This window comes from Colobus angolensis, unplaced genomic scaffold (assembly GCF_000951035.1).
Source record: "Colobus angolensis palliatus isolate OR3802 unplaced genomic scaffold, Cang.pa_1.0 Scaffold194, whole genome shotgun sequence".
NCBI classification, from domain to species: Eukaryota; Metazoa; Chordata; class Mammalia; order Primates; family Cercopithecidae; genus Colobus; species Colobus angolensis.
This window is the reverse complement of record NW_012115088.1, coordinates 2,789,842-2,814,803: the sequence shown is the minus strand read 5'-3', so window position 1 is coordinate 2,814,803 and position 24,962 is coordinate 2,789,842. Positions and strand designations below refer to the sequence as shown.

Sequence of the window (24,962 nt, the reverse complement as noted above, 5' to 3'; positions counted from 1 at the left end):
AAAAAAAAAAAAGTAATAATGGTTTGCACATACTTTAGATGTGAAAAGCATTTCACATACTAAATTAGCATAAACCCATATAATTATCACAATCGTGAGTGTTTTGTTTGAAAATTATGGATTTAAAATAAATATTACTGTATTTACTATGCTAAAAACAATGTTATTGCATCAATGTGGAAATGATAAACATTACATACACTTTAGAATAAGGATAGAATACACCTTGTGCGTCCACAAATTATCAAGCTTCCTAACAGTCCTTTAAAAGTACAAATAAAGCCTTATTTTCCTATCTTATACATATATCTTGACAGAAAAAGTCTCATGATGATGTATTCTTTGAAGAGTCTGATCTCTCATATGAGAGCCTTCATAAAATTAAGAGTTTTAGGTATCTAAGTTAAAGGTTTAGTTTTAAAATAGGCTTATTGTCCCCTTCTTCATCCTGGTTCCCCTCCCTGCACTTCTCTGATCCCCAGGGCCGTTATGGCACAGCACCCAGTACTCGTGGCCCAAGGAAGCCATGCCCATTGCAGACACCAAAAATAGCACTGATTTGCTAGAGCTGTCCACAAAAGAAAAGGATGCCCAAAGGCAGCTAGAAGAAAGTGAGTCTTGCTAGAGGCCTTAGTCAGCTCTCTTCTCCTCTAATAAGAAATAAGCCCTTAGGAGAAAGAGTAAAGCATGCTTTTCCACCTTTCACACATTAATGACTTTCTCTCTTGCAAATGGGGGACTGAAAATCTATACCACACAGTCCATATTGTCCTTAACATTTTTCATGATTTGCAAGATGTCACCAGGTTTCTTCAATAATAGCCTTCTTCAAGAGGAACTCTCCATTATTACATGTGTCCACTTGGAAAAGATGAAAACAAACACAATAAAACAATTTTAATGAATGGGAGAGGAGGCATGGTGGTTAATTTTTAAATCTCTAATATTTTTTTCTTTATGATCCAGGGATGGATTTTACTCTAAAAGTGAATACTTAATGTCAATATAGAGAGACATCAGTTTGTGATGCTGAACTGTCTGATTGAACTTCTTTCCATTTCCAGCATAAATATCCAAGTATAAACTGAACACTACTTGTTTGCAATGGGGAGAAAGATTTACAGGAAAAAAAAAAAAAGAGCGTTGATTTATCTTCAGTGGAGAATGTTTAGCCAGCATGTAGTTTGTCTAGTCCAGCATTCAGGAGCTTCTGCCTGCCTGGTTTCTTGGGAATTCTTTTCATTCTTCTCCAGCTGTGGGAGGCGGCTCGCACAGCTTGTACAGCCTAGAAAAGGCATGGAAAAGTTTGACAGTGACTTAGTGTATTACCATTACCTGAGATGTCTTTATTGGTAGAACAAACACATTGATGATAATTTCTTGTTTCATGAGTCATGATCAGATTGTCTATTTCACTAAAAATAACATATGAATTAGCAAACTCCAAAAATTAGATTCTATGGTTTAGAAAACACCAGTGCCCCTTTGCACATCTTCATGGCTGTGGATGAAGCAATGCTGAAGGTTTTAAACCTGCTGCTTTTTCTCCAATGCCAAGCACCCAGGCTGTTCACCACACTCGTGGTAAAACCTGCTCTCTGGATTCCAGGAAATGATATTATTATGATAATTACCATCACCTATCATGATTTTCTTGTAGCAAGATAGCACCTATCTCATAGGGGTCTACTGATTTTCTGACTTGTTTTAGAAATGTGCTTCATTTTATAGTATCCCCAGAGTGCCCGCAGTTGGCTGTGGATAGGCTGACATGGCAAGATTCCTGAGACCTAAATCTCAAAGGCACAATTGGCTAGAGTTTCCTAAGGACGAATTGCCCAGCTCTGCACAGGGCCCACTCACCTGACTATGGGCTCTCCAAGTGGGTCAAGGAATCCACTTAAACCATAGAGATGCCTGGAAATGCTTCCCATTGCAGCCCAGGTCTAGTTGTTCAAGACTATGCAGCATTCAAGGAAAACTCAGGGGATTTAACTAGGGTCACACAAGGTCTGGTGCTCCGCGTTCTCCTGAGTGTTTAAATGATAACAGCAGAACCAAAGTAAAAGGGAACATCATAGCTGCCTGATAGCCCTAGTGATCTCAAGGCCATGCGCATTACTTACAGCATATCCTGAGAGATTGATTGGCTGAACTAAAATGCTGGATTGGACTAGGCCTGTTCTCTAAACAGCACCCATGGTCCCACTGGTCCCACTGCAGAGCTTGGACTAATGATGTCAAAATATAAGGTGCAGATTTCCACTTGGCATCTTTTCATAACAGCACTCCAAACCCAGGACTACCTGTGGTGATTCAATCCCTTTTACCGACTAAATTGAAGACAGCTTCAATGAATTGTTGACCAATTTAGTAAATTATAAAATTCTTCTCCCTTTGACATTTAATCCCATGCTAATTAGAGATCAAAGGAGAAGAATCAGCAAGATTTAATACTGAGTTATAACTCCTGGTTAACAAAATGAGCTTTCCTGGTATGAGAACATGTAGAAGAAGCTATTGACTTTGGAGGTTTGCAAAATGTATTTCAAGTCTGGAAGGTGGTTTATGCTCTACATGTTATCTCCATGCAAGAGGCAAATACTAAAATAAAGACATCTCACATCAGAAAAAGCTTATGTCATCCTTCCCAGAGAAAAGAATACATTAAATTGGCCCAATGTACTTCAAAGGTTCTTTTGCAGCTGAAGAATATGGTGTTACTTCAAATTGCATTCCCAGGGCTGGGATAATGAAATAAGAAGGTTCTTTTTCTTCTTAATTTCCTTCCTCTTATTTCCCTAACAGTGCTACCTAATGATTGAAAAGGCACAGTGGGCTTAGTCACGTAGGACAGGAATGGGAAGATGGGTGGCGGAAGTCCTGCCCCATGAGATCTGGGCTGAGCCATCACATTCCATTACCTTGCTCAGCACGTTTCCACGTAATGTAACTAATAGCACTGGGTAGACGAGTCTTTGAAATGTCTGCCTTGCAAATTGAAGAAAAGGCTACTCCCTGTGATCACCTAATGAAATAATAGCGCTGGGTATTGTGGAGCTGGGCAGATTCAGCTTCTGTGAGGCTTCTTGGAAGTGACTCAGGGTTATTTGAGTTCAGACACATTTGTAATGGAAATTGCAGAGCCCTGGGAATTTAGAACAGGCAGATGAAGTTTCTAAGTGAAATGTAATAGGTAAGAGTTGGACTTTCATCCTGCACTGAAACATTTATATTTTGGCAGATAAATTGTTGGGTAGTGTGAGGCCTTGGTCTGCCCATCATTTGGGGCCCTTTTGTATTCTCATTCCACCTATGCACATCAGTGGCCCTGCATGAAAACGGTTTGTTTTTGGCCTTCTTTCTCCTATTCTTGTTTGAGCTCAGGTAGCCCAAATTTCCTGCCCAAATGCAAATCTGCCAAGAGTAGAACTTTCCAACTTCATGCTATAGATGGTGCCTTTCACGTTTTTACATAGCAAAAATAAAAGCTACGTGAAAGGAGACCACAAAGTAAACACCTCTTTCAAGGTTAAAGCATCAATCATACTCTGTCCCAAAGCAATTCTCCCCATCTCACAAATGAGAAAAGTGAGTCTCAGAGAGGAAAAAAAATCCCGACTAAATAAGGTCACATAGCCATTTATTTTTTACTTTTTCTTTCTTTCTTTTTCTTTTTTTTAAGAGACAAGGTCTCACTCTGTCTCCCAGGCTGGAGTGCAGTGGTGCAACCATAGCTTACTGCAGCCTCAACCTCCAAGGCTCAAGCTATCTTTCCATCTCAGTCTCCTGAGTAGGTTGGACCACAGGCAGACAGCACCATGCCCGGCTATTTATTTATTTATTTTGAGACAGAGTCTCGCTCTGTTGCCCAGGCTGGAGTGCAGTGGCGCAATCTTGGCTCACTGCAACCTCTGCCTTCTGCCTTCTGGGTTCAGGAGATTCTCCTCTCTTAGCCTCCCAAGTAGCTGGGACTACAGGTGCCTGCCACCATGCCTGGCTAATTTTTTCATATTTTTAGTAGAGATGGGGTTTCACCATGTTAGCCAGGATGGTCTTGATCTCCTGACTTCATGATCCACCTGCCTTGGCCTCCCAAAGTGCTGGGATTGCAGGCAGGAGCCACCGCACCCTGCCATTTTTTATTTTTTATTTTATGTAAAGACAGGGTCTTGCTTTGTTGTCCAGGCTGGTCTTGAACTCCCAGTCTCAAGCAATTCTCTCACCTCAGCCTCCCAAAGTGCAGGGACTACACATATGAACCCCCATGCTCGGTCCATTTTTTTCACTTTTAACCACTATAGAATGCCCCCTCCTGATTAAACAAGTAAAGAAAATCAGGTTTTCATAGCAAGAGAGTTCCAGATTTTGTGACATAGCAGAGAACAAAGCCAGTGTGCTGGATGTGCAGTCTGACATCTGGAATGTAATATTTGGTTCTTGAGTAATAGAAGCTTATTGCCCTGAAGAGCCAATGTATGAAGCTGGGAGGGGGAAGGTGCTTTGTACTCCCTCCTCACATACCCATTCTATCCTATCACAATACCCATTCACTTGATTCTCTAAATTTATTTTGTCTTTGTATTCTACTAGGCTGCAAGATCTTTGAGTGCATGAAGTGTTTCTCATCCGTCTTAATACTCCAATGCCAAAAGCAGTTCTGGACACATCTTTTAGACACAGGTTGCTAAAGGGGAGGATACAAAATGCATTGGAGCCAAGGGTGTCCAAGAAACATCCCTCCCCAGAGCAGGCTTTACCTACCTCAGAATTATTAAACTCTGATACTCTGCTTTCTAGCTTTCTGATTTCCTAAATTATTATATTCACTCTCTCAGCAGTGTGACTATGGCTGATTGCTCCTTTTTGAATTCCAGAACAACCATCTCCAGTCCATGGCTCACTTTGGATTCTGTAGCCCTGCTTCCTCTGCTTTCTCTTCAGTGCTGACATTTCCTGAGCGTGTCCTGACCTTCTCTCATCTCTCTTACCTATTCATCGTCTTAAGGAAATGGATTTCTGTGTCTTCATCTACCTCCTAAATATCGAAGACTCATAGGACTATAGCGCCACCTATTCTTTTCTCCTTGGCTTTCGACCAGTATATTCCACTGTCCACAATGTCCTCTCCAGGGATGACGATTGATGCTCAATCTCAGTATTACCAATCTGAGCTCCCCATCTCCTCCCTGTGCGTGTGCTTCCCCTCTGTGCCCACTGTCTCAGGGGAAAGAACCACAAGCATCTCATTATACAAGCCAAAGATTTGGTGGTCATCCTAGAATCTTCCTTTTCCCTAAACTCCCTTATCCAATTAGTGTCCAAAGACTATTGATTCTGTCTTCTAAATATCTCTCTAATCCATCCTCTCATCTTGGCTTCAATACACCATAATCTTTTTTTAAGCTCCTGCTTCAGTCTTAGCTGTCCTCAAATGGGCCCTCCTGAATGTTGCCAGAGATAAATTCTAAAATTCAAATCTTCCAGATAGGAAGATTGCTTATGCATGCCTCCCTATTGTCTTCAAGTTAAAATCAAAACTCTTCTGTACTCCTAAAAGTCTCTTCTGATCTGGCCCTGACCTACATCTCCAGCCTCACTTCACATTATACTTGAATCACATTCAACCACCAGTCATTGAGGTCTAGGCGTAGTTCTCAGAACATCATGTCTTCTGTGGTCCTTGGTACTATTGCATCCCCAGTATGGGACATGCATTACAATGCTGACAGGCCCAGGAGTATTCTGTGACCTTTTCTCTCTGTCGTTAGGCTGCATTATGTCCCTTCTCTGTGTTCTCATGACAATCTGTGCCTATTTCCATCACACACTGTGTACTATTTTCATTCTATTCCATTGTTGCTCTACTGCACTTCAACAACTGGTGGAGGACACTATGTCTTTTGTCCTCTAGCTCTTAGCAAGGGGCCTGGCACCTAAAGACACATAGCAGAAATTCAATATATGTGCTCTGAGTAAATGTTTTTAAAAGTCAAGTGGTTGGTGAGAGAAAAACTCTGATAGGGATGGGTTGAGGATTTGAAACAAATAGTATCTCAGACAGAGATAGCAAACTTCAGCTCCATTAAGATGTTTCCAGAAACATGATCCCAGCTTTGCCCATGGATGGCCTCACTGTGATTGCCAAATGTGTTCTTCAACTCACTGTCTTTGGGGCTGGAGTCCAGGTTCTCAGTTGGGAGCGATCCCAGCCCCTCTGTGCTCCTTGGCATTCTCTCTGCACCCTCCACAGAGTGATTCCTGTTTTCTACCTTTCCTTGTAATTATACCTTCTTCGCTTCATCTTTTTAACTGAAAACTCTGTGAGGGCCAGGGCTACTTCTAATTCAGGTTTATACTCTCCCTGGAGCATAGCAGAGTGCTTTGCATTTCTGAGGTCCTCAATAAATATTTGCAGAATGAATGAAAGAATAAATAAAATAAATTTTAAAAATTACTCTTGCTTTCTCTCTCAGGCCTATTACTCCCTTGTAGACAATGTCAACTTTATGGCTGGCTCATTTTATTGAGTTTCGTTTCAAGTATTTTCAACGTAACCCAATATGGTTCCTTTTCTTGTGTTCAGCTTGCATATTGGTTTATTGATCAGGGTGCTGAAGTCTGATCCTCACCTCACGGTTTATTAGCGTTTATAGGTCTAGCTAAGAACACCTTGCTGAGCCGTGATCTTGTTTTCTTATTGGAAGTTTAATACTTCACTGGGTCTATCATCCAAACATACCATGCCTCCCAAGGTGCTGGATGGAGAATGGGTATGTAAAAATAATCCTTTAGCAATAGAAAGCCTTACATTCTAACCTAATCAACTGTGAAAGACAACATTAACAAAACTTGAGGATGAAATAGAGTTAGGAGTCAGCACTAAAAATAAATGCAATTAGAACATGAGTGCTCCATCCATTTTCAGGGGGAAAATATGTTTTCCCTTTGAAAGCACTTTTACTACCCACATGGTTTTTCAGAATGAAATATTACTTCATAAATGCTGCAGCCATCATTCCCACTCTGGTAACTGCTCTGTAAAGAGAAATAGTGTTTTGTCTGTGGCAGCGTTTGGAAGAGCCTATTTTTTGTTAAAATACAAATGTATAAAAGCAATCAAATATAAAAGAAATTATTTAGCTTTTCCTCACTTCAAGATGGATGGTTGCCTATTCTTATCACCAGGGAAATTAAAACCAGAGCATTTCCCTGATGACTATTATTTATGTTCATTTATTTTAAAGTCAATGGGAGTCTTTTCTTATGATGCTGTGTGAACTGTAAATATTTGAGATAACAAACAAAAATCTCATTTATTCATTTCTTCATTCAGACATTCTTGAAATCTGTTCAGATATTTGATGTTTACTATGATGAGTAATAAATAAAATCCAAAAAAAAAAATTCTCTGCCTCCAGAAAACTCATATTCAGGTTGGGCAAAGGAACATGTGACAATATATTGCAATAAAATATGATAAAGTTTATCATAGGTCAATATGAAAGATGCTAAGGGAGTACAGAGAAGAAGGAAACTCAAGCAAGACTCCAAGGGGAAAATGACATCTAAGTTAGGTTTTGCAGTGAAATAGGAGTTTTCCATACAAACACATATAGGAAAGGCAATCATGCTAGAAGGAACAGCATGTACAGTCACAGAAGTATAAATGAAAATGTCATTTTCGTTGTTTGGCACGGCTGGATTTCAAATTTTAGCAGTGCCTGTGTGAGCTTTTCTTTTTGAATTCATGATAGTACTTGCAAAATAGAATAATATCCTTTTATTTCTGAGAGCATTTATGTGTAATCACACTTAGCCATTGGGTGTTTCAAGGGCAATCTCCATAATTACAATCAGTACGACATGGGGCACATTCTAGATCAATTGCATTAGCGGAGGGACGCTGCTGGGAAAATGCTGGCAAATCTTTCGGGCAAGGGCACAGCAGGGGAGGCACTTACCTTGGTGCAGACTGTGGGGTCCGGTCTCTGACTCCCAAATTCTTCGCTGTGTTCTGAACTCTTGCTCCCTGAAAGTCAGGAAAATCATTTTTATCCCTACAGTGGGTTAGTAATAATTTAACACACCATTAACATCTATGTGTAGGATACTTATTCCAACAATGTCTTTAACATCAAGGGAGATTAGCCAAGAGAAAGACAGATATCACCATCAGAGCATTTTCAAAGTTAATGCTTTTAATAAAAATGTCCTGTTATGTTGCTTTGTCTTTATTCCTAGAAGCAATCAATACTTCAGATGTTGAAAACAGGCCAGGCACAGTGGCTCATGCCTGTAATTCCAGCACTTTGAGGGGCCAAGGTGGAAGGATTACTAAAGCCTGGGAATTCAAGACCATCCTGGGAAACACAGTGAGACTGTCTCTAAAAAAATACAAAAATTAGCCAGGCATGGCTACTCGATTGTGGGCCCAGCTACTCGAAAGGCTAAAGTGGGAGGATTGCTTGAGCCTAGGAGGTTGAGGCTATAGTGAGCTATATTTATGCCACTGCACTCCAGCCTGGGAGACAGAGTGAGAGACCCTGTCTCAAAATAAAAAAAAAAAAAAAAAAGAAAAATAATAAAAATAAATAAAAATTTTAAAAAGATGTTGAAAATAGTAAATGAGCAGACTATATATACCTGCTCTGTGTTACCACTTTTCTGGAACAGAAATCACGGTTTTATCACACCTGTTTTTTTTCTTACCTGAATCATTAACTATTTTAAGTTTACTAGTACATAGCAAAAAAATATTTTCTTAACTACTTCTGAAACAATTTCTGGACAAGTCATGTCCATGCAGATCTATGAAATCTAGTAATTCTGCCTCAGAGTTTATAATACAATCTACTCTGGCAATGAAAAAGTCTTCACAGTCTGTCAAGTTCATGAATGAAGTTATAATCACTTTAGTTCCTCATAAAAATTAATTACTACATAGGACCAAATACCAGAGTTTGGGGTTTGGAATAGATTAAGGAGAGTTGTCCAAAAACTCTGAAACTCTCTCTCCAGCTACTACATTCTGAACTAAGGAAAGAAACAAGATAAAAAGAAGGAAAAAAGAACATATTCTCTCAAAAAGGATGTAAAAGAGGAAAACAAATAGGGAAGGGAGTGTGGCATCAAAAAGAAAGGTGGGAAGAAATTTAGGAATTGCAATTACGGACTTAAGAAAAACTATTTTGGCTAATCCAAAAGCAGTTATCTCAACTGACTTCACAGACAGTTACAGATCAATTGAACTCATTGTTCTGCCCTTTCCCTACTTTTCACCACTGCACTTGACCAGTCTTTAAAAACAAAAACAAAGAAACAAACAAAGAAAACTGTTTATTTTGAAGTAATTTTACACTTAGAGAAAAGTACAGACAGAACTGAGACTTTACATACTCCATGTGGCTTCCCCTAATGTTAACTCTTCACTTAACCCAGTATGATTATTAAAACCAAGAATTAATGTTGGTACAATATTATCAACTAAACTGCACATCTTATTCAAATTTCCTCATTTTCTCCCACTAAGGTATCTTTTCTGTTATAAGATCCAACCTAGGATCCCATATTGCCTTTTGCTTACATGTCTCCTTACTCCCCTCCAATCTCTGCTAGTTCCTTAGGTCCTTCCTGCCTTTCATGACCTTAACACTCTTGATAAGTATTGGTCATTACTTTGCAAAATGTCTCAGTTTGGGTGTGTCTGATGTTTGCTCACGATTAGAAATAGGAAATGCACTAGGGGCAAGAAAATCATAGGAAGTGATGTCATGCCCTTCTCAGTGCATCCTATCAGGGGATAGAGGATGTCGTCATATCTTATCACTGCTAACATTAACTTTGATCACTTTGGTGTCTGCCAGATTTTGCCACTGTAAAGTTAATCATTGCTTTTTTTTTCTGTAGTTAATAAATATGTTTGGGGATATAATATGAGACTATGCAATATCCTATTTCTCTTCAAACTTTCACTCACTGATTTTAGCCTCCGTTGCTGTATCTTGTCTACAACAATAATACTGTTTTGTTATGGACTGGAATTCTGTTAAAAAGAGTAATCTCTTCTCTCTAAATTATTTATTTATTCAAGTATGTATTTAAATCAGTGTGGACTCATAATTATTTTATTCCATGAGATATAATCCAATACTTACATTATTACCTTTTTTTTTTTTTTTTTTTTTAAAATTGGAGACAAGTGTTTCAGTTTTGGCCACTGGGATCTCTTTCTGGTTGTTTCTTGTGCCTTTTTAATATGCTGCCATCATTGTTTAGTACTTCTTTATTTTCTGACACCTCAAGCTGTTCCAGACTTGTCTTTCTTGTCTCATCTGGTAATTTACCATTTCTCCAAGGGGCCCTGGCTATTTTTATTGGGGAATGGTATTTAGAAGCCAAGATTTAGACACTGAGTGAGCTCTTTACTACTGGGAGGATAACTAGGCCTTTCCAGCAGGCAGGGCTAATTTACATATACAAACATACTCATACATCTATATTCGTTTCTACATCTATCCATATTTGTATGTGTATTTATCAGTTCATACTGATACATGTGATTTCAATCCAGTAGCATAGGGTTCATTCCAGATTCCAGCCTTCTTCCTTTCCTTATTTGTAACTTTTTCCTCAGACAATGAGAAATCAGCTTCTTGTTATTTGCAATAACTTATTTGTTCATTCTTAGTAACACATAAATTAGTTTTAGAATTCCTAAATCATACCCTGTGAAAAACAGATTTACTAACTAGTGTGCAGTATTTATGTACAATGCTTTTTTTCTATAGCCTTATAGTATTTCCATTAAGAAAAATGTTTGCTTTCTTAAAAGGTTTCAAATAAAACTGATGCTTGTCATGGTGAAGACATCAGTTGGCACATTTCACTTTAAATTCATCTATATTGTTCATAAACTCAACATTCCAGCTACTTGCGTTTTTACACTCTGGCTTATATTGCTCCCTCTACTTAAACACTCTTCCTGCCCCCTTCCCGTCCTGTCTGCATCATATTTATCTCCCAAGTTCCAAATCAAATATCATCTTAGTTAATAACTGATTGGTCACTCACCATATCAGGCACTGTTTTAAGTACATTAAGTATATTTACTTATTTAATCCTCACAACAACACTATGAAACAAGTACTATTATTATCCTTGTTTTAATACTGATGAAACTAAGTACCAAAGAGGCTAAGAATATTCCCCTGAATCACCCAGATAGTCAGCACTGGAGTTGGAATTCAAATTGTGGCTGCTTGGCTCACGAGTCTGTTCTCTTTTATTCACAATAGCAAAGTCACGGAATCAACCTAAGTGCCCATCAACAGTAGGTTGGATAAAAAACGTGCTACATATACACCATGGAATACTATATGCCATAAAAAGGATAAAATCATGTTATTTGCAGCATGCTGAATGCAGCTGGAGGCCATTATCCTAAGTGAATTAACACTTAAATAGAAAATCAAATACTGCATGTTCTCTCTTTTAAGTGGGGACGATACAATGAGTACACACAGACGTAAAGATGGAAACGACAGACACTGCGGACTCCAAATGGGGAGAGGAAGGAAGGGGGACAGGATTAAAAAAGTACCTATTGGGTATAATGTTTACTGTTGGGGTGATGGGTTCAATAGAAGTCCAAATCCCAGCATTACGCAACGTAACCATGTAACAAACCTGCACATGTACCCCTTAAATCTAAAACAAAACAAAAACTTACTCTGTGCTCTTAGTCCCTATCATAAATTCATCTTCTGCATGAAGCCCTTCTCCAGCTATCCTAGTTAGAATGAAATCATTGAACAAACATCTTTTGGCATTTACTTTGTACTAGGTACTATTTGGGGAAACTGTGATACAAAAATGAGTAAGACTTATCCCAGCCAGGGAGGGGCTCAGTCTACTCATTTGCTTCCTGTTCTGATTCTTGATAAGCTGAGGTTAGTTACCCTATAGAGACCTGCTTGCCTGTGCCCGTGACATGGTGATTTTCCTATGCATGTGTCCACCGTGAGATTAGGCAAGGACCACATCGACCTCATGTCTTTGTTCTCAGTGCCCAGTGTGATGCTTTGATACTGAAGGTAAGGGGTGAGGATACTTTGGAATCCCAGTCTTTATTAAAAAGGTTAAGAAGACATTTGTGGCTGGGCGCGGTGGCTCACGCCTGTAATCCCAGCACTTTGGGAGGCCGAGACGGGCGGATCATGAGGTCAGGAGATAGAGACCATCCTGGCAAACACAGTGAAACCCCGTCTCTACTAAAAAACACAAAACGCTAGCTGGGCGAGGCAGCGGACGCCTGTAGTCCCAGCTACTCAGGAGGCTGAGGCAGGAGAATGGTGTGAACCCGGGAGGCAGAGCTTGCAGTGAGCTGAGATCCGGCCACTGCACTCCAGCCTGGTCGACAGAGCGAGACTCTGTCTCAAAAAAAAAAAAAAAAAGAAGACATTTGTTCTAGGCTGCCATCAAAGAACACTAGGAATATATAATTTATGGCATAGAAAAATTTAAATTTATAATGTAAATGACAGTTTCTACTGCAAGTCTTTTATTAATCAAATCAGCTGGTTACATAAAGTGATGCCTAAGGTTGTTATAATCATTAGGAAAACATCATGAAAGACATAATACCCTTCTCTTCTGTCTTTTATCTTTCCTTCAAACTCAAGCAGTGAGTTAAAATAACAACTCTATGAAAAGTATATACCCAAAATCTGTAGAGGAAAACAATACTGAAATTATAAATAAGAACAATAAATCATGCCAAAAAGCTTCTTATTCTCAAAAAAACTAAATAATCTTAGTTTTTTCATTATATTATTCATTTATATATTGTAAAACTGTAATAGATACTAAATGTTATTCTTTAATACATCATAATACAAATTTAATAATGCAATAATGCAAATACTTCAATATATACTGAAGATGACAAGTATCTAACCACTTGGTCTCTAAACAGCTGAGTCTAAATGGTTCATTGTCCCTGAGGTTGAAAGGTAAAAAGGAGAGAAAAATCCAAGCTAGACCTTTCATTCAGACTTGTATTCTAACTGCTCAAATCATAAGTAGGTAAGAGTTGGCTTGTGGATTGGACCTCAGCCACAAATCTCACTGTCTGCTACTGCTGAACACTGGAAGGAGAATCGGCGACAGGAGGACTTTTGAAGAAATCTCTGGGGTCACCAGTCTGCCCAGTTTCCTTAAAAGAGGGTCCCAGGCTCTATGATCTTTCACAAAGAAGTTAAACCTTATTTCTTTGCCTCTCATAGCCATTGGGACGTCACAAGTTGGGACAGAGGAACAAATAACAAAGGAAGAAAGCTACCTATTCCAAATGTATTCATTTTTTTAAAAAATTCGGGGGAAGAACAAGTGATATATACTGACAAAATAGTGAGGTTCACGAATTTTATAAGGAATCCCATGACTTTTAAAATTATACTATACTTATATACAACAATATAATAATACTATATAAATATAATTTACATTGTATTTTAAAGAGCTTTACACCAGTTAAGTGAGTCATTGGGGCCTACATAATATCAATATTACTTTATCTCTTATTTTCTCTATTTCCATTTTTAGTTTTAAAAAGTTAAAGTACTCAATATGATTATGACTATTCAAATCTATAAGGTAGAAATGGATATGTCACCAACTCATAACTACCTCCTTAGTGGAATATTCTAAAAGAAAGTAAATTCCAGTTTCTTTAGCTTGTCATAAGCTATAATATTGAGATGGCCCTTCCCAAGTCTTCCCACAAACCTACTCCAATAAGCAACATGATCAAACAGAAAGGTGATTAATTTCTTTCTGTATTTCTTAGCAACTTAAATCTCAACTGTGATATGGATAATCATAAGTTTACCTGGATCTACTTTTTGAAACATAATTTGTTTATATATCCAAAAAGTCCTTCCTAAACCTTCTGGCAAATCACATCTGTGTTTACCCTTTCCAGCTGGCCCACAGTACGTCACATGCTTCTTAGTTCTAACCTTTACTTAACAAATCTCTCTTGGACCTTCTAAGATCTTGGTTTTCAATCTTCAGCTCCTGAGCCCTAACCAGAAGTACCAATGTATATGTTCTCCCTGTGCCTGATCTCTGCATTGAAGACACCAGCTTGATGTTGGCCTCTTCAGTTGATTTTTTCATGGGCTTTGTTGGCATTCTGCAATACAGTCTTGGGAGCAAGCCCAGAGGGATTTATATGTTTGCCTGGGAGTTAGACACTAAGCTTCCAATAAACAAAGTAGTCATAATTACAAAGCATATCTTAAAAACTAAATCACTCACTGTCACTGGGCAACTCAAACCAAGTCAGCAAGTAGAGAAATTTGTTAAATCAATTTCTTTTGGTTGCCCAAAGAAAAGATGGTAGAATAACATATAACATTTGTGTCTTTTGATTTGTCTTTCTGTAGGTTAAGTATCTTTTCTGCTAGATTAAGCGCATTTTCATAGTTAGTAAACTGGAGCTTAGTGCATTTTTAAAAATAACTTTAAGAGTTAAAAACCAAACCACCACACTTAGAATACTATTGGGCTACTGTATAGAATAAAGTTCATTCTATTTATAAGAGAGTATATTCTCGCCTGTAAGTACTCCAGTGACCCGAAGACAGCCCAAAGACTGCTATTTATCCCCTAAAGGAAAATTCGAGGTAAGTGCTTTATCCTTGGATTAATGTACATGCTGAGTATGGCATGAAAGTCCCTTGGCAGTCACCAGGAGCCAGCAGGACCCTCAATTCTTTCCTCTTCTTCCTTGCCCCTGTCCCTCTCCACCTCAAGCTTTACCACTAACAATTGCCAAAAAATGCCATATGTCCTTTTACTTGTTCCTTACATAAACGCCAAATTCACTGCTACTTTATTCCACTTAGCCAAGTCCCTTTCTGTCTGCAGATTACTGCGTAGACATCCCTTTTTCCAGAGTTCTCTAAGATTCTTGCAGAACCTCAGACTGGTGCCTGCGGCATCTTCTCCCTGGGAGCATTTCTCATTCAAGAGTTACCTCTGAGCCTAGTAAACTGTACATCACATCCAGGCACCTGTCAGACCCCTGATAAATGAACAAAGGAATCTTCAAGTCCAGGGCCTACAAAACAACTCTCTCAAATCTCCATGAGACCTACCTGCTTCCGCATCACATCTGTAGCTTGCATGATGTAGCGAGGTGGCAGTCCGTGGCTTCTGGCCAAAATGATGGCTTGCTCCAGCGTCACGCTCAGGGTGCACCTGGGGGCCAAGGCAAGGGCAAGTCAGACCCCATGGTTCCTGATACACCCTTTGGGATGATGTGGATTACTAATTGCAAAATCAGAAGGCACCAGCCAAAATAAAAGTGTCTAGACAATGAACCACTGATTTTTCTACATAGAACACCAGTTTAAAAATAGATATAAAGGTACACTACTGGGGTCAGATATTAAGTATTTAAATTTAAAACAAACCCATGATGAACTATGTTTATAAGACCACTTATCTACAGAAAATTAAATAACCAGAATTCGAACAAGTTTTATTACTGAATATTATTCTTTAAAGATATTTCATGTAATTTAGAAGAAATGACTAAAGAATATTTATCATTAACTTCTAGATATTGATAATTAATAGATTTATAGTGATTTATGCACAAATATTGTAGAAGAATAAACAGCGAAATTACTATTTATTGAGGTCAGAATTGATTTTTTTAAATGTGTTTATTGGACCCAATCTAAAAGCGCATTTGTAAAAGTTCCAAAAGGAACTGCTAACTAGTTATATAGAAATGTGATACCCAGAGTAGCCCTGAGAGAAGTATTCTAACCAGCAGTTAGTGACTGGTGAGTTTTTGTTCTTTTCCTTCTCTTTCTCTTTTCTTTTTTTTTTTTTTTTTTTTGGAGACGGAGTCTCGCTCTGTCGCCAGGCTGGAGTGCAGTAGTGCATTCTCAGCTCACTGCAACCTCTGCCTCCGAGGTTCAAGCAATTCTCCTGCCTCAGTCTCCCAACTAGCTGGGATTACAGGTGCGTGCCACCACACCCAGCTAATTTTGTGTTTTTGGTAGATATGAGGTTTCACCATGTTGGCCAGGATGGACTCCCAAAGTTCTGGGATTACAGGCGTGAACCACTGTGCCTGGCTGTTCTTTTCCTTCTCTTTAAGGCATTCCTTTATGTTCTTCCACATTGATCTCTGAAGTACCCCTTAAAGCCTATGTTTATTTGTTAACATTTCCAGGTGCTGGTCTCTGAATTGTTCATTTAAGAGTATCTTTTGCATGCATTTCATAAAAATTGTCAATTTTAGATGCTTCTCCTAAAATTGTATTAATGGATTTTGTTTTACTTGTTTTTTTTAACATATTCATATTTTAATTAGCCTTTTCCTTATTTTTGCATTTACTTCCCTGTAGTTTGTTATTTTATTTGTATATTTTCCTAGATCTGTCTAGTATTTTTCCCTGCAAATAAAAGTAAGTTCTACAGTGCAATTGTTTCTATGGGAGAAATATCTAACTCATTGGTTATGAGGCTGTAACATGGAAGTTCTTGGTTATGAGGCTCTAACACAGAAGTCCAATGCATTTGGTAGGTTTTGACACTGATAAGAAAAAGAGGAGACAGGGATTTAAAACACTACTGTTGTAGTATTAGAACCTCACAAAGTGCAACTGTGTGATTACACATAATTGCATTCTAAGGAGAAATATGTAAGTTCTATTGGCTGCTAAATGACTCGAGAGGCAACTTTCTCATTACCATTGCAGAGAATTCATTATTATTATTAACACATGTCCAGGTGGGCTAAAGTTTCATTATTAAGTTCTAGTTGTGCATGATGTTCACAAACCTTTAGTGTGTGAGTCTGATAACAATGCATATTGTTTTACATGTACACGCGAGCTGCAGAACAGTCTACGCCAATGAAGGCCAAGCAGTATAACTAACAGTTCATGTTTAAAAAATCAGTTTTCCGCCAGGCACAGTGGTTCACACCTGTAATCCTAGCACTTTGGAAGGCTGAGGCAGGTGGATCACAAGGTCAGGAGATTAAGATCATCATGGCTAACATGGTGAAACCCCGTGTCTACTAAAAATCCAAAACATTAGCTGGGTGTGGTGGGGGGTGCCTGTAGTCCCCGCTACTCAGGAGGCTAAAGCAGGAGAATGGCGTGAACCCGGGAGGTGGAGCTTGCAGTGAGCTGAGATGGCGCCACTGCACTCCACCCTGGGCAACAGAGCGAGACTCCGTCTCAAAAAAAAGAAAAAAAAAAAATCAGTTTTCTACAAAGCATTTAATTGCCAGTTTACTCAACAGACGGTAACCTTTTTCTCCTTAAGGTCTTCTCCACTCCAATTTTAAATGTTTATTGATCCTAACATTTTAATCAATAAAGCTCATTACACCATCTGAATGAAGCCAAGGGGAGGAAAAAAATCTTTATCTTTTTCTACTCATGCTGAAATATGTCTGTGCTTTACTGATAAAGTACAGCTTGCTCTATTTCTTGTGTACTCACTTATAAACAAGACCTACACACTGTGAAGGGTTTTTAATAGACAGTCAACGATATTATTCATTTTCTTAATCCTTTTAAACTGACTTCTTTCTCCCTACCTCAAGTTGTAGTAAGCAGCAGTACAGCAGCAAGTTACCCGCCAGAGATTTTAAAAGATTTTACTGCAATCAGGAAGTGAATGTGCCCAGGAACATGCTCTCTGAAAGGACACCTCAAAGTGTGACTTGCAATCAATCACATATCACCTAAGAGAAAAATCTACCTTCAAATGGATATGTATATTCTCTTTCCCCAGCATTTCAAAAACAGATGGTTGCACCCTTATTTGTCTTTTCGTGCTAACCATTATGTATCTTCTAATTAGGCCCCAAAATTAATTTGAAATGTTAAAAAAGTAAAAAGTGTTAAAAAGAGGCAGTCACATAAAGGTGGGAAATATTGCCTGTAATTTGAATCATGGTTGATGGGTCCAATCAAGGCCTTGTATTTCCACTCACAGCATCACAGAATTCCATTTTCCTAAACTAAGCATGCGAAAGAAAGCCTCTCAGGAAGGCCGCCACTTTTCTGTCACTATACCATTATTTGCCCAATAGCTTTTCATCTTCTCCCAACTATCTCAATTTGAATGCCAAGTGGAAAAAATCAGCATCTGCAAGAAACACTCTGATGTTGGCATTCTCTGATGGACTCCAGGTCCAGAAAGTGGCACACCATTTGTCAGTGGTACATAAATATATACTCAGAGGCAAGTTTACAAGAGCTCATTTGATTTTATGGGCACTTTCTAATGACCAGAGAGACTGATATGCTAGCCCTGGGCAAGAGAAAGAAAGGAGCATATTAAAGGCCAGGAACCCTCATTCAACAGGAGGTTTCTCTTTCCTTTTTGGAGACAGGATCTCACTCTGTTGCCCAGGCTGTAATGCAGTGGCGCCATCTCAGCTCACTGCAGTTTTGACTTCCTGGGCTCGGGTGATCCTCCCTCCTCAGCCTTCCAAATAGCTGGGACTACAGGAATATACCACCACATCCAGTCAACTTTTGCATTTTTTGTGGAGATGGGTTTTCACTGTTTTGCCCAGGTTTGTCTTGAACTCCTTGTCTCAAGTGATTCACCTGCTTCAGCCTCCCAAAGTACTGGAATTACAGGTGTGAGCCACCATGCCCAATACGGGGTTTCTTACCTGATGCCCCAATCTTCTTTCTAACATGAACTCTGTTTTACAATTAAACTAAAATTTGAATAAATCTATATTTTTACCCCACCTGGAAAATATAGGTCTTCAATTTTTCAGCTCCTTCTACTACAACATCGCTTAAAAAATATTCACACAATTCTTTCCCTAGAAGCCACAAAATAATGAAATAAATGTCACAGAGTAGTATTTGTCCTTCATAAAAAGGCAATTGTAACATAGGCACTGAAGAAAGTTTGTCCATAATTTTAGTAAAAAGACATTCCAAGTAATGGCTGTGCTTAGAGTATACATGTGAGGAAGCACACTTGATAGGGTAGCAAAGTTACATAGAAATGTTTAATTTCCCCATAGGAAGAAAAAGGAAAAGGTCAATATATCTGTGCTTATAATTAATAAATCTCCTTGACATATTTTGAACTGAGAACAGATCCCAAACCACTCAGTTATTGAGCACAGTTCTAATATGATAAATGTAACCTACAGTTAATGGGTTCCATTTAATTTGAAGGACACTTTGATTTAGCAATGCTAAGGAAGACATATTAAAATGTATTTTATTGCATGATTCTTTCTCTCATTTGTTAGTTTGCCAAACATTTTTTGACTGTCTACTTTGTACCTACAAATACCATAAGTTGCTGGCAGGAGTGGATTTACTGTGGAGCTACAAAAGCTTGGGTTTCAGGCCCCTTACTTGTACGAACCCCTTTCCAGGTTCTGCGAGGGGCCTTAGCACTGTGTTCACATAGTCACATACTTTACAAATGTGCAAAAGCAAAATGTTTTAACTGCAAATGACATAGCTGCTGTCTTCTTTACACCCCAGTTTCCTTCTGTAATGTCAGGTAGTGTTCAATTGGCTGTGGTTACTTTTGAAATTGAGCTGAAGAAAGTTGAGTTGGGATGCATTCAGGCTAGATTTGCTGGGACCTATTTATTGGACAATAATTACTTTCATTTATGGCTGGGTTATTGTAGTATTCTGTGTAGAAATGGCATCTAGAGTATTCCTACTGGCCATTGTACACAATCACCCAATGCTGGAAAAGAGGTCATGATGTAATACGCCCATATCCTGAGGCCCCCAGGATGGGAAATGTTTATGTTCTGGAGGACAAAAGGGTTGAAACTATACAGCCAGAAACTACTCTGTGGCATATTCTTTCAAATTTATGGTTCATATGCTAAAGAAACTTAGAGAAGTTTTCTTTTCTTTCTTTCTTTTTTTTTTTGCATCTGACAACAATTTAAAAATACATAGCAATTTATTTTTTCTTATATTCTGAATATTAACTTTCATTCCTATTTTGTTTTGTAATTTTCTAAATTCTTTCCGACTTTATTTTACTTAACTTCAGACCCCCAAATCTCCATTACTCCAGTGTGTAGGAGATGCAACAGTGAACAAAGCCAAGTCCTATCTCTTTTGATGATCAAATTTCAGTGAGAGGACAAAGAAAATAAAGAAGCAAATGTATAATATCAGGTGGGAATGATTTAACCAGAAAAAATAAATCTTGTGGCAGATTAGAAAGTGGAATGGTACTAGAGAAGGGTGTAATGGCAGAGGGAGGTACTGTTTTGGGGAAGTCCATTTCAAGGAGAGTAAGTACAAAGGCCCTGAGGTTAATGCCAGTTCAGTCTGCTCATGAACAAGTGTGGAGCTCAATATACTGGTGCACACAGGGAGGAGATGAGGTTGGGGGAACAGCCTCAGCTCAAACATGCAGAGCCTTGGGCATCAGAGTTTAGGAGTTAGTGGGTTTGGTTACTTCTTTGGTTGACATGAAAACATTTCTATATTTACATGATATCAAAGAACAATTTAAGTAAATTACCAAAGTAATTTACCAAGTACCCAACCATAACAGTTTATCAACACTGTATTCAAAGCATCTTCAGTTGCTTTCCAGTGACATTTTCAAAGGCAAACTCTTCATCCTCTCCCACTTTCCACCTCATTATCCCAGTATCCTACTTACTCCCCACAACCCACAACTGCTTTCCGCTTTTAGTCAGCTTCTTAGTACCATTGTACAAACCCCTCCCCCAATCCCATGTCCATTTATTCTCTGTCTTTCACTACTTTCAAACTATCTTGGAACCTCTTTCCGAATGCAAAATGGCAGCCGACAACAGAAGGGTTTGAAGACAGTCTTATGAAGCTGTACCCAGGTTACTTCTACTCTCAGCCTGCATCTCCCCTGTGAATTGAGGAAAGCAGGCGTACTGACCTCATAAAGTACAGCAAGAAAAACCTGAAGTGATGAGTGTGATCCCTGCCCATGGTAAGTCTGTGTAGAGGAGCCTTCTCTTTATGGGAGTACATTATTTGGAAAAACTTAAGGAACACAAGTAAATCACAGTTTCTCAAATCTCATCATATTTCCACTATTTAAAAGGTTTCTACTTTATATTTTCATAGTCCTTTTTATCCTAAAGAGGTGCTTACTAAAAAAACCCTGGAGTAAATTATGATGTTATAAGATTACAATAATTGCATGAAGCTAAAGAAAAATGTGTGCCAATATTTCTTTTAAAAACCAAGTTCAGTTAAAGTAGAGTCTACCAGGCTATAATTTGGGCATTTGCTGATAAAATTCTTGGTGATTTTTTTTTTCAGGTGTTTGTCCCAGTTGATCTTAGACATCAGATCTTGAGTTTATTTTATATAGCAAACTAAAGGAAGGTCAGGAAAAGCATGTGAACTAGTCTTCTGTTTCCCAACCCCATTTCTAGATGCCAGAGAAGTGTCTCCCATCCCCTCCTCAACTAAGTCTCACTGGAGAGACAAAGCTTCGTTTTCTACATTGGCTTAAATGCAAAATATTGTATTTCAACCATTTCTAACTTAGGTTCATTATACTATATTTAGTTCGCTTTTGAAGATATCAGTTCTTAGTTAAAGCGGATATTGTTTACATGTTAACCCTCCCTTTTAAGATGACTCATAACATTTCTTTTTTTTTTTTTTTTTGAGACGGAGTCTCGCTCTGTCGCCCGGGCTGGAGTGCAGTGGCCTGACCTCAGCTCACTGCAAGCTCCGCCTCCCAGGTTCACGCCATTCTCCTGCCTCAGCCTCCCGGGTAGCTGGGACTACAGGCGCCGGCCACCTCACCCGGCTAGTTTTTTGTATTTTTTAGTAGAGACGGGGTTTCACCGTGTTAGCCAGGATGGTCTCGATCTCCTGACCTCGTGATCCGCCCGCCTCGGCCTCCCAAAGTGCTGGGATTACAGGCTTGAGCCACCGCGCCCGGCCGACATTTCTATAATAAATTAGATAGAAGAGTCTCTCAAAACCTACAGGCCTCCTACATTTGGTCATTTACCACGATTACAGACAAAAACAACCGTTTTATTCTAAAATCAGTTCCATATTTCAAAACCTCCAGAAGCCTACTGCCTCATTTAATATTGATTCAAAGTGTACTGAGCAAGGAAGCCAATCTCTCAAGGGCTGAAATGCATTTTACTGAACACGTGGGGAGCTGTAACACCTCTTTTGGGCCACACTGTAACTCACAATGAAATGACATGGGAAACCAGAACTACTCGAGGTTTATGGTTCTGAGCTCTGTTTTCCCACGCTGGATTTATTTGCCAGCTCTCAGCATGCTCACTGTCAGAACGCTGATATTTTGCTTGGTAGCTAATCGCTATATTGCTGTTTCCTGAGGGCAACCCCAAATGTTTTTATTACTAGTGGAGGAGGGTTACTCAGACCCTAACACATTAAATAAAACACATGAAAATCTAGGGTAATGATCTCTGAAATTGTAGTCACAACAATTTGCCATAAATCGACGTTATGTAGATGTTGCAGTAAAACAAGTTTTTAAAGTAATTACGAATAGGAAATGTAACCTTTAGTAAGGGATACTTTTTATTTCCCCACATTTTTAAAATTGAAGGTGGGATTAAACATTAATTTGAAAACTTCTATTGTTCTTGATAATGTTACCTACGAAGGTACCACTGAAAACTATCCCTGAAAGAAAAATACACTGAAACCGAGGTTCCAAGATGGCTGAATAGGAATAGCTCCAGTCTGCAGCTCCCACCATGAGCAACACAGAAGATGGGCGATTTCTCTGCATTTCCAACTGAGGTACTGGGTTCATCTCACAGGGGCTTGTCAGACAGTGGGTGCAGCCCACAGAGCAGGGCAGGGCATGGCCTCACCAGGGAAGCGCAAGGGGTCAGAGAATTCCCTTTCCTAGCAAAGGGAAGCCATGGCAGACGGTACCTGGAAAATCGGGACACTCCCACCCCAATATGGTGCTTTTCCAACGACCTTAGCAAACAGCACACCAGGAGATTATATCCGAGCCCGGCTGGGAGGGTCCCACGCCTGTGGAGCCTTGCTCACTGCTAGCACAGCAGTCTGAGATTGAACTGCGAGGTGGCAGTGAGGCTGGGGGAGGGGTGTCTGCCATTGCTGAGGCTTGAGTGGGTAAACAAAGTGGCTGGGAAGCTCCAACTGGGTGGAGCCCACCGCAGCTCAAGTGGCCTGCCTACCTTTGTAGACTCCACCTCTGGGGGCAGGGCATGGCCGAACAAAAGCCAGCAGAAACTTCTGCAGACTTAAAGGTCCCTGTCTGACAGCTTTGAAGAGAGTAGTGATTCTCCCAGCACGGAGTTTGAGATCTGACAACAGACAGACTGCCTCCTCAAGTGGGTCCCTGATCCCCGAGTGACCTAACTGGGAGGCACCTTAGTATAGGAGTGACTGACACTGCATACGGCCGAGTGCCCCTCTGAGACGAAGCTCTCAGAGGAAGGATCAGGCAGCAACATCTGCCATTCTGCAGCTTCCGCTGGAAATATCCAGGCAAACAGCATCTGGAGTGGACCTCCAGCAGACCTGCAGTTGAGGGTCCTGACTGTTAGAAGGAAAACTAACAAGCAGAAAGGACATCCACATCAAAACTCCATCAGTACATTGCCATCATCAAAGACGAAAGGTAGATAAAAACCACAAAGATGGGGAGAAACCAGAGCAGAGAAACTGAACATTCTAAAAATCAGAGTGCCTCTTCTCCTCCAAAGGAACGCAGCTCCACCCCAGCAATGGAACAAAGCCGGATGGAGAATGACTTTGACAGGTTGAGAGAAGAAGGCTTCAGACAATCAGTAATAACAAATTTCTCCAAGCTGAAGGGGGATGTTCAAACCCATTGCAAAGAAGCTAAAAACCTTGAAAAGAGATTAGACGAATGGTTAACTAGAATAACCAGTGTAGAGAAGTCCTTAAATGACCTGATGGAGCTGAAAACTATGGCACGAGAACTACGTGACACATGCACAAGCTTCAGTAGCAGATTTGATCAAGTGGAAGAAAGGGTATCAGTGATTGAAGATCAAATGAATGAAATAAAGTGAGAAGAGAAATTTAGAGAAAAAAGAGTAAAAACAAATGAACAAAGCCCCCAAGAAATATGGGACTATGGGAAAAGACGAAATCTAAGTCTGATTGGTGTACCTGAAAGTGATGGGGAGAATGGAACCAAGTTGGAAAACACTCTTCAGGATATTATCTAGGAGAACTTACCCAACCTAGTGAGGCAGGCCAATATTCAAATTCAGGAAATACAGAGAATGACACAAAGATACTCCTCGAGAAGAGCAACTCCAAGACACATAATTGTCAGATTCACCAAAGTTTAAATAAAGGAAAAAATGTTAAGGGCAGTCAGAGAGAAAGGTTAGGTTACCCACAAAGGGAAGCACATCAGACTAACAGTGAATCTCTCTGCAGAAACTCTACAAGCCAGAAGAGAGTGGGGGCCAATATTCAGTATTCTTAAAGAAAAGAATTTTCAACCCAGAATTTCATATCCAGCCAAACTAAGCTTCATAAGTGAAGCAGAAATAAAATCCTTTACAGACAAACAAATTCTGAGAGATTTTGTCACCACCGGGCCTGCCTTACAAGAGCTCCTGAAGGAAGCACTAAACATAGAAAGGAACAACCAGTACCAGCCACTGCGAAAACACCCCAAATTGTAAAGACCATCAATGGTAGGAAGAAACTGCATCAACTAATGACCAAAATAACCAGCTAACATCATAATGACAGGATCAAATTCACACATAACAATATTAACCTTAAATGTAAATGGGCTAAATGCTCCAATTAAAAGACACAGACTGGCAAATTGGATAAAGAGTCAAGACCTATCAGTGTGCTGTATTCAGGAGACCCATCTCACATGCAGAGACA

General features: G+C 39.4%; 1 protein-coding gene across 1 annotated transcript in view; it reads right to left on the bottom strand.

Moving 5' to 3' along the window:
* Nucleotides 1-957: 957 nt before the first annotated feature.
* PREX2 (phosphatidylinositol-3,4,5-trisphosphate-dependent Rac exchange factor 2) overlaps nt 958-24,962 on the bottom strand; it is a 289,450-nt gene continuing 265,445 nt past the window's right edge. The window contains exons 38-40 of the mRNA XM_011940917.1: nt 15,165-15,267; nt 7,965-8,032; nt 958-1,285 (exon numbers count right to left, since the gene is read on the bottom strand). Of these exons, the coding sequence (XP_011796307.1) occupies nt 1,240-1,285; nt 7,965-8,032; nt 15,165-15,267 (217 nt within the window). The 3' untranslated portion in view covers nt 958-1,239. The remainder of the gene's footprint in view (nt 1,286-7,964; nt 8,033-15,164; nt 15,268-24,962) is intronic.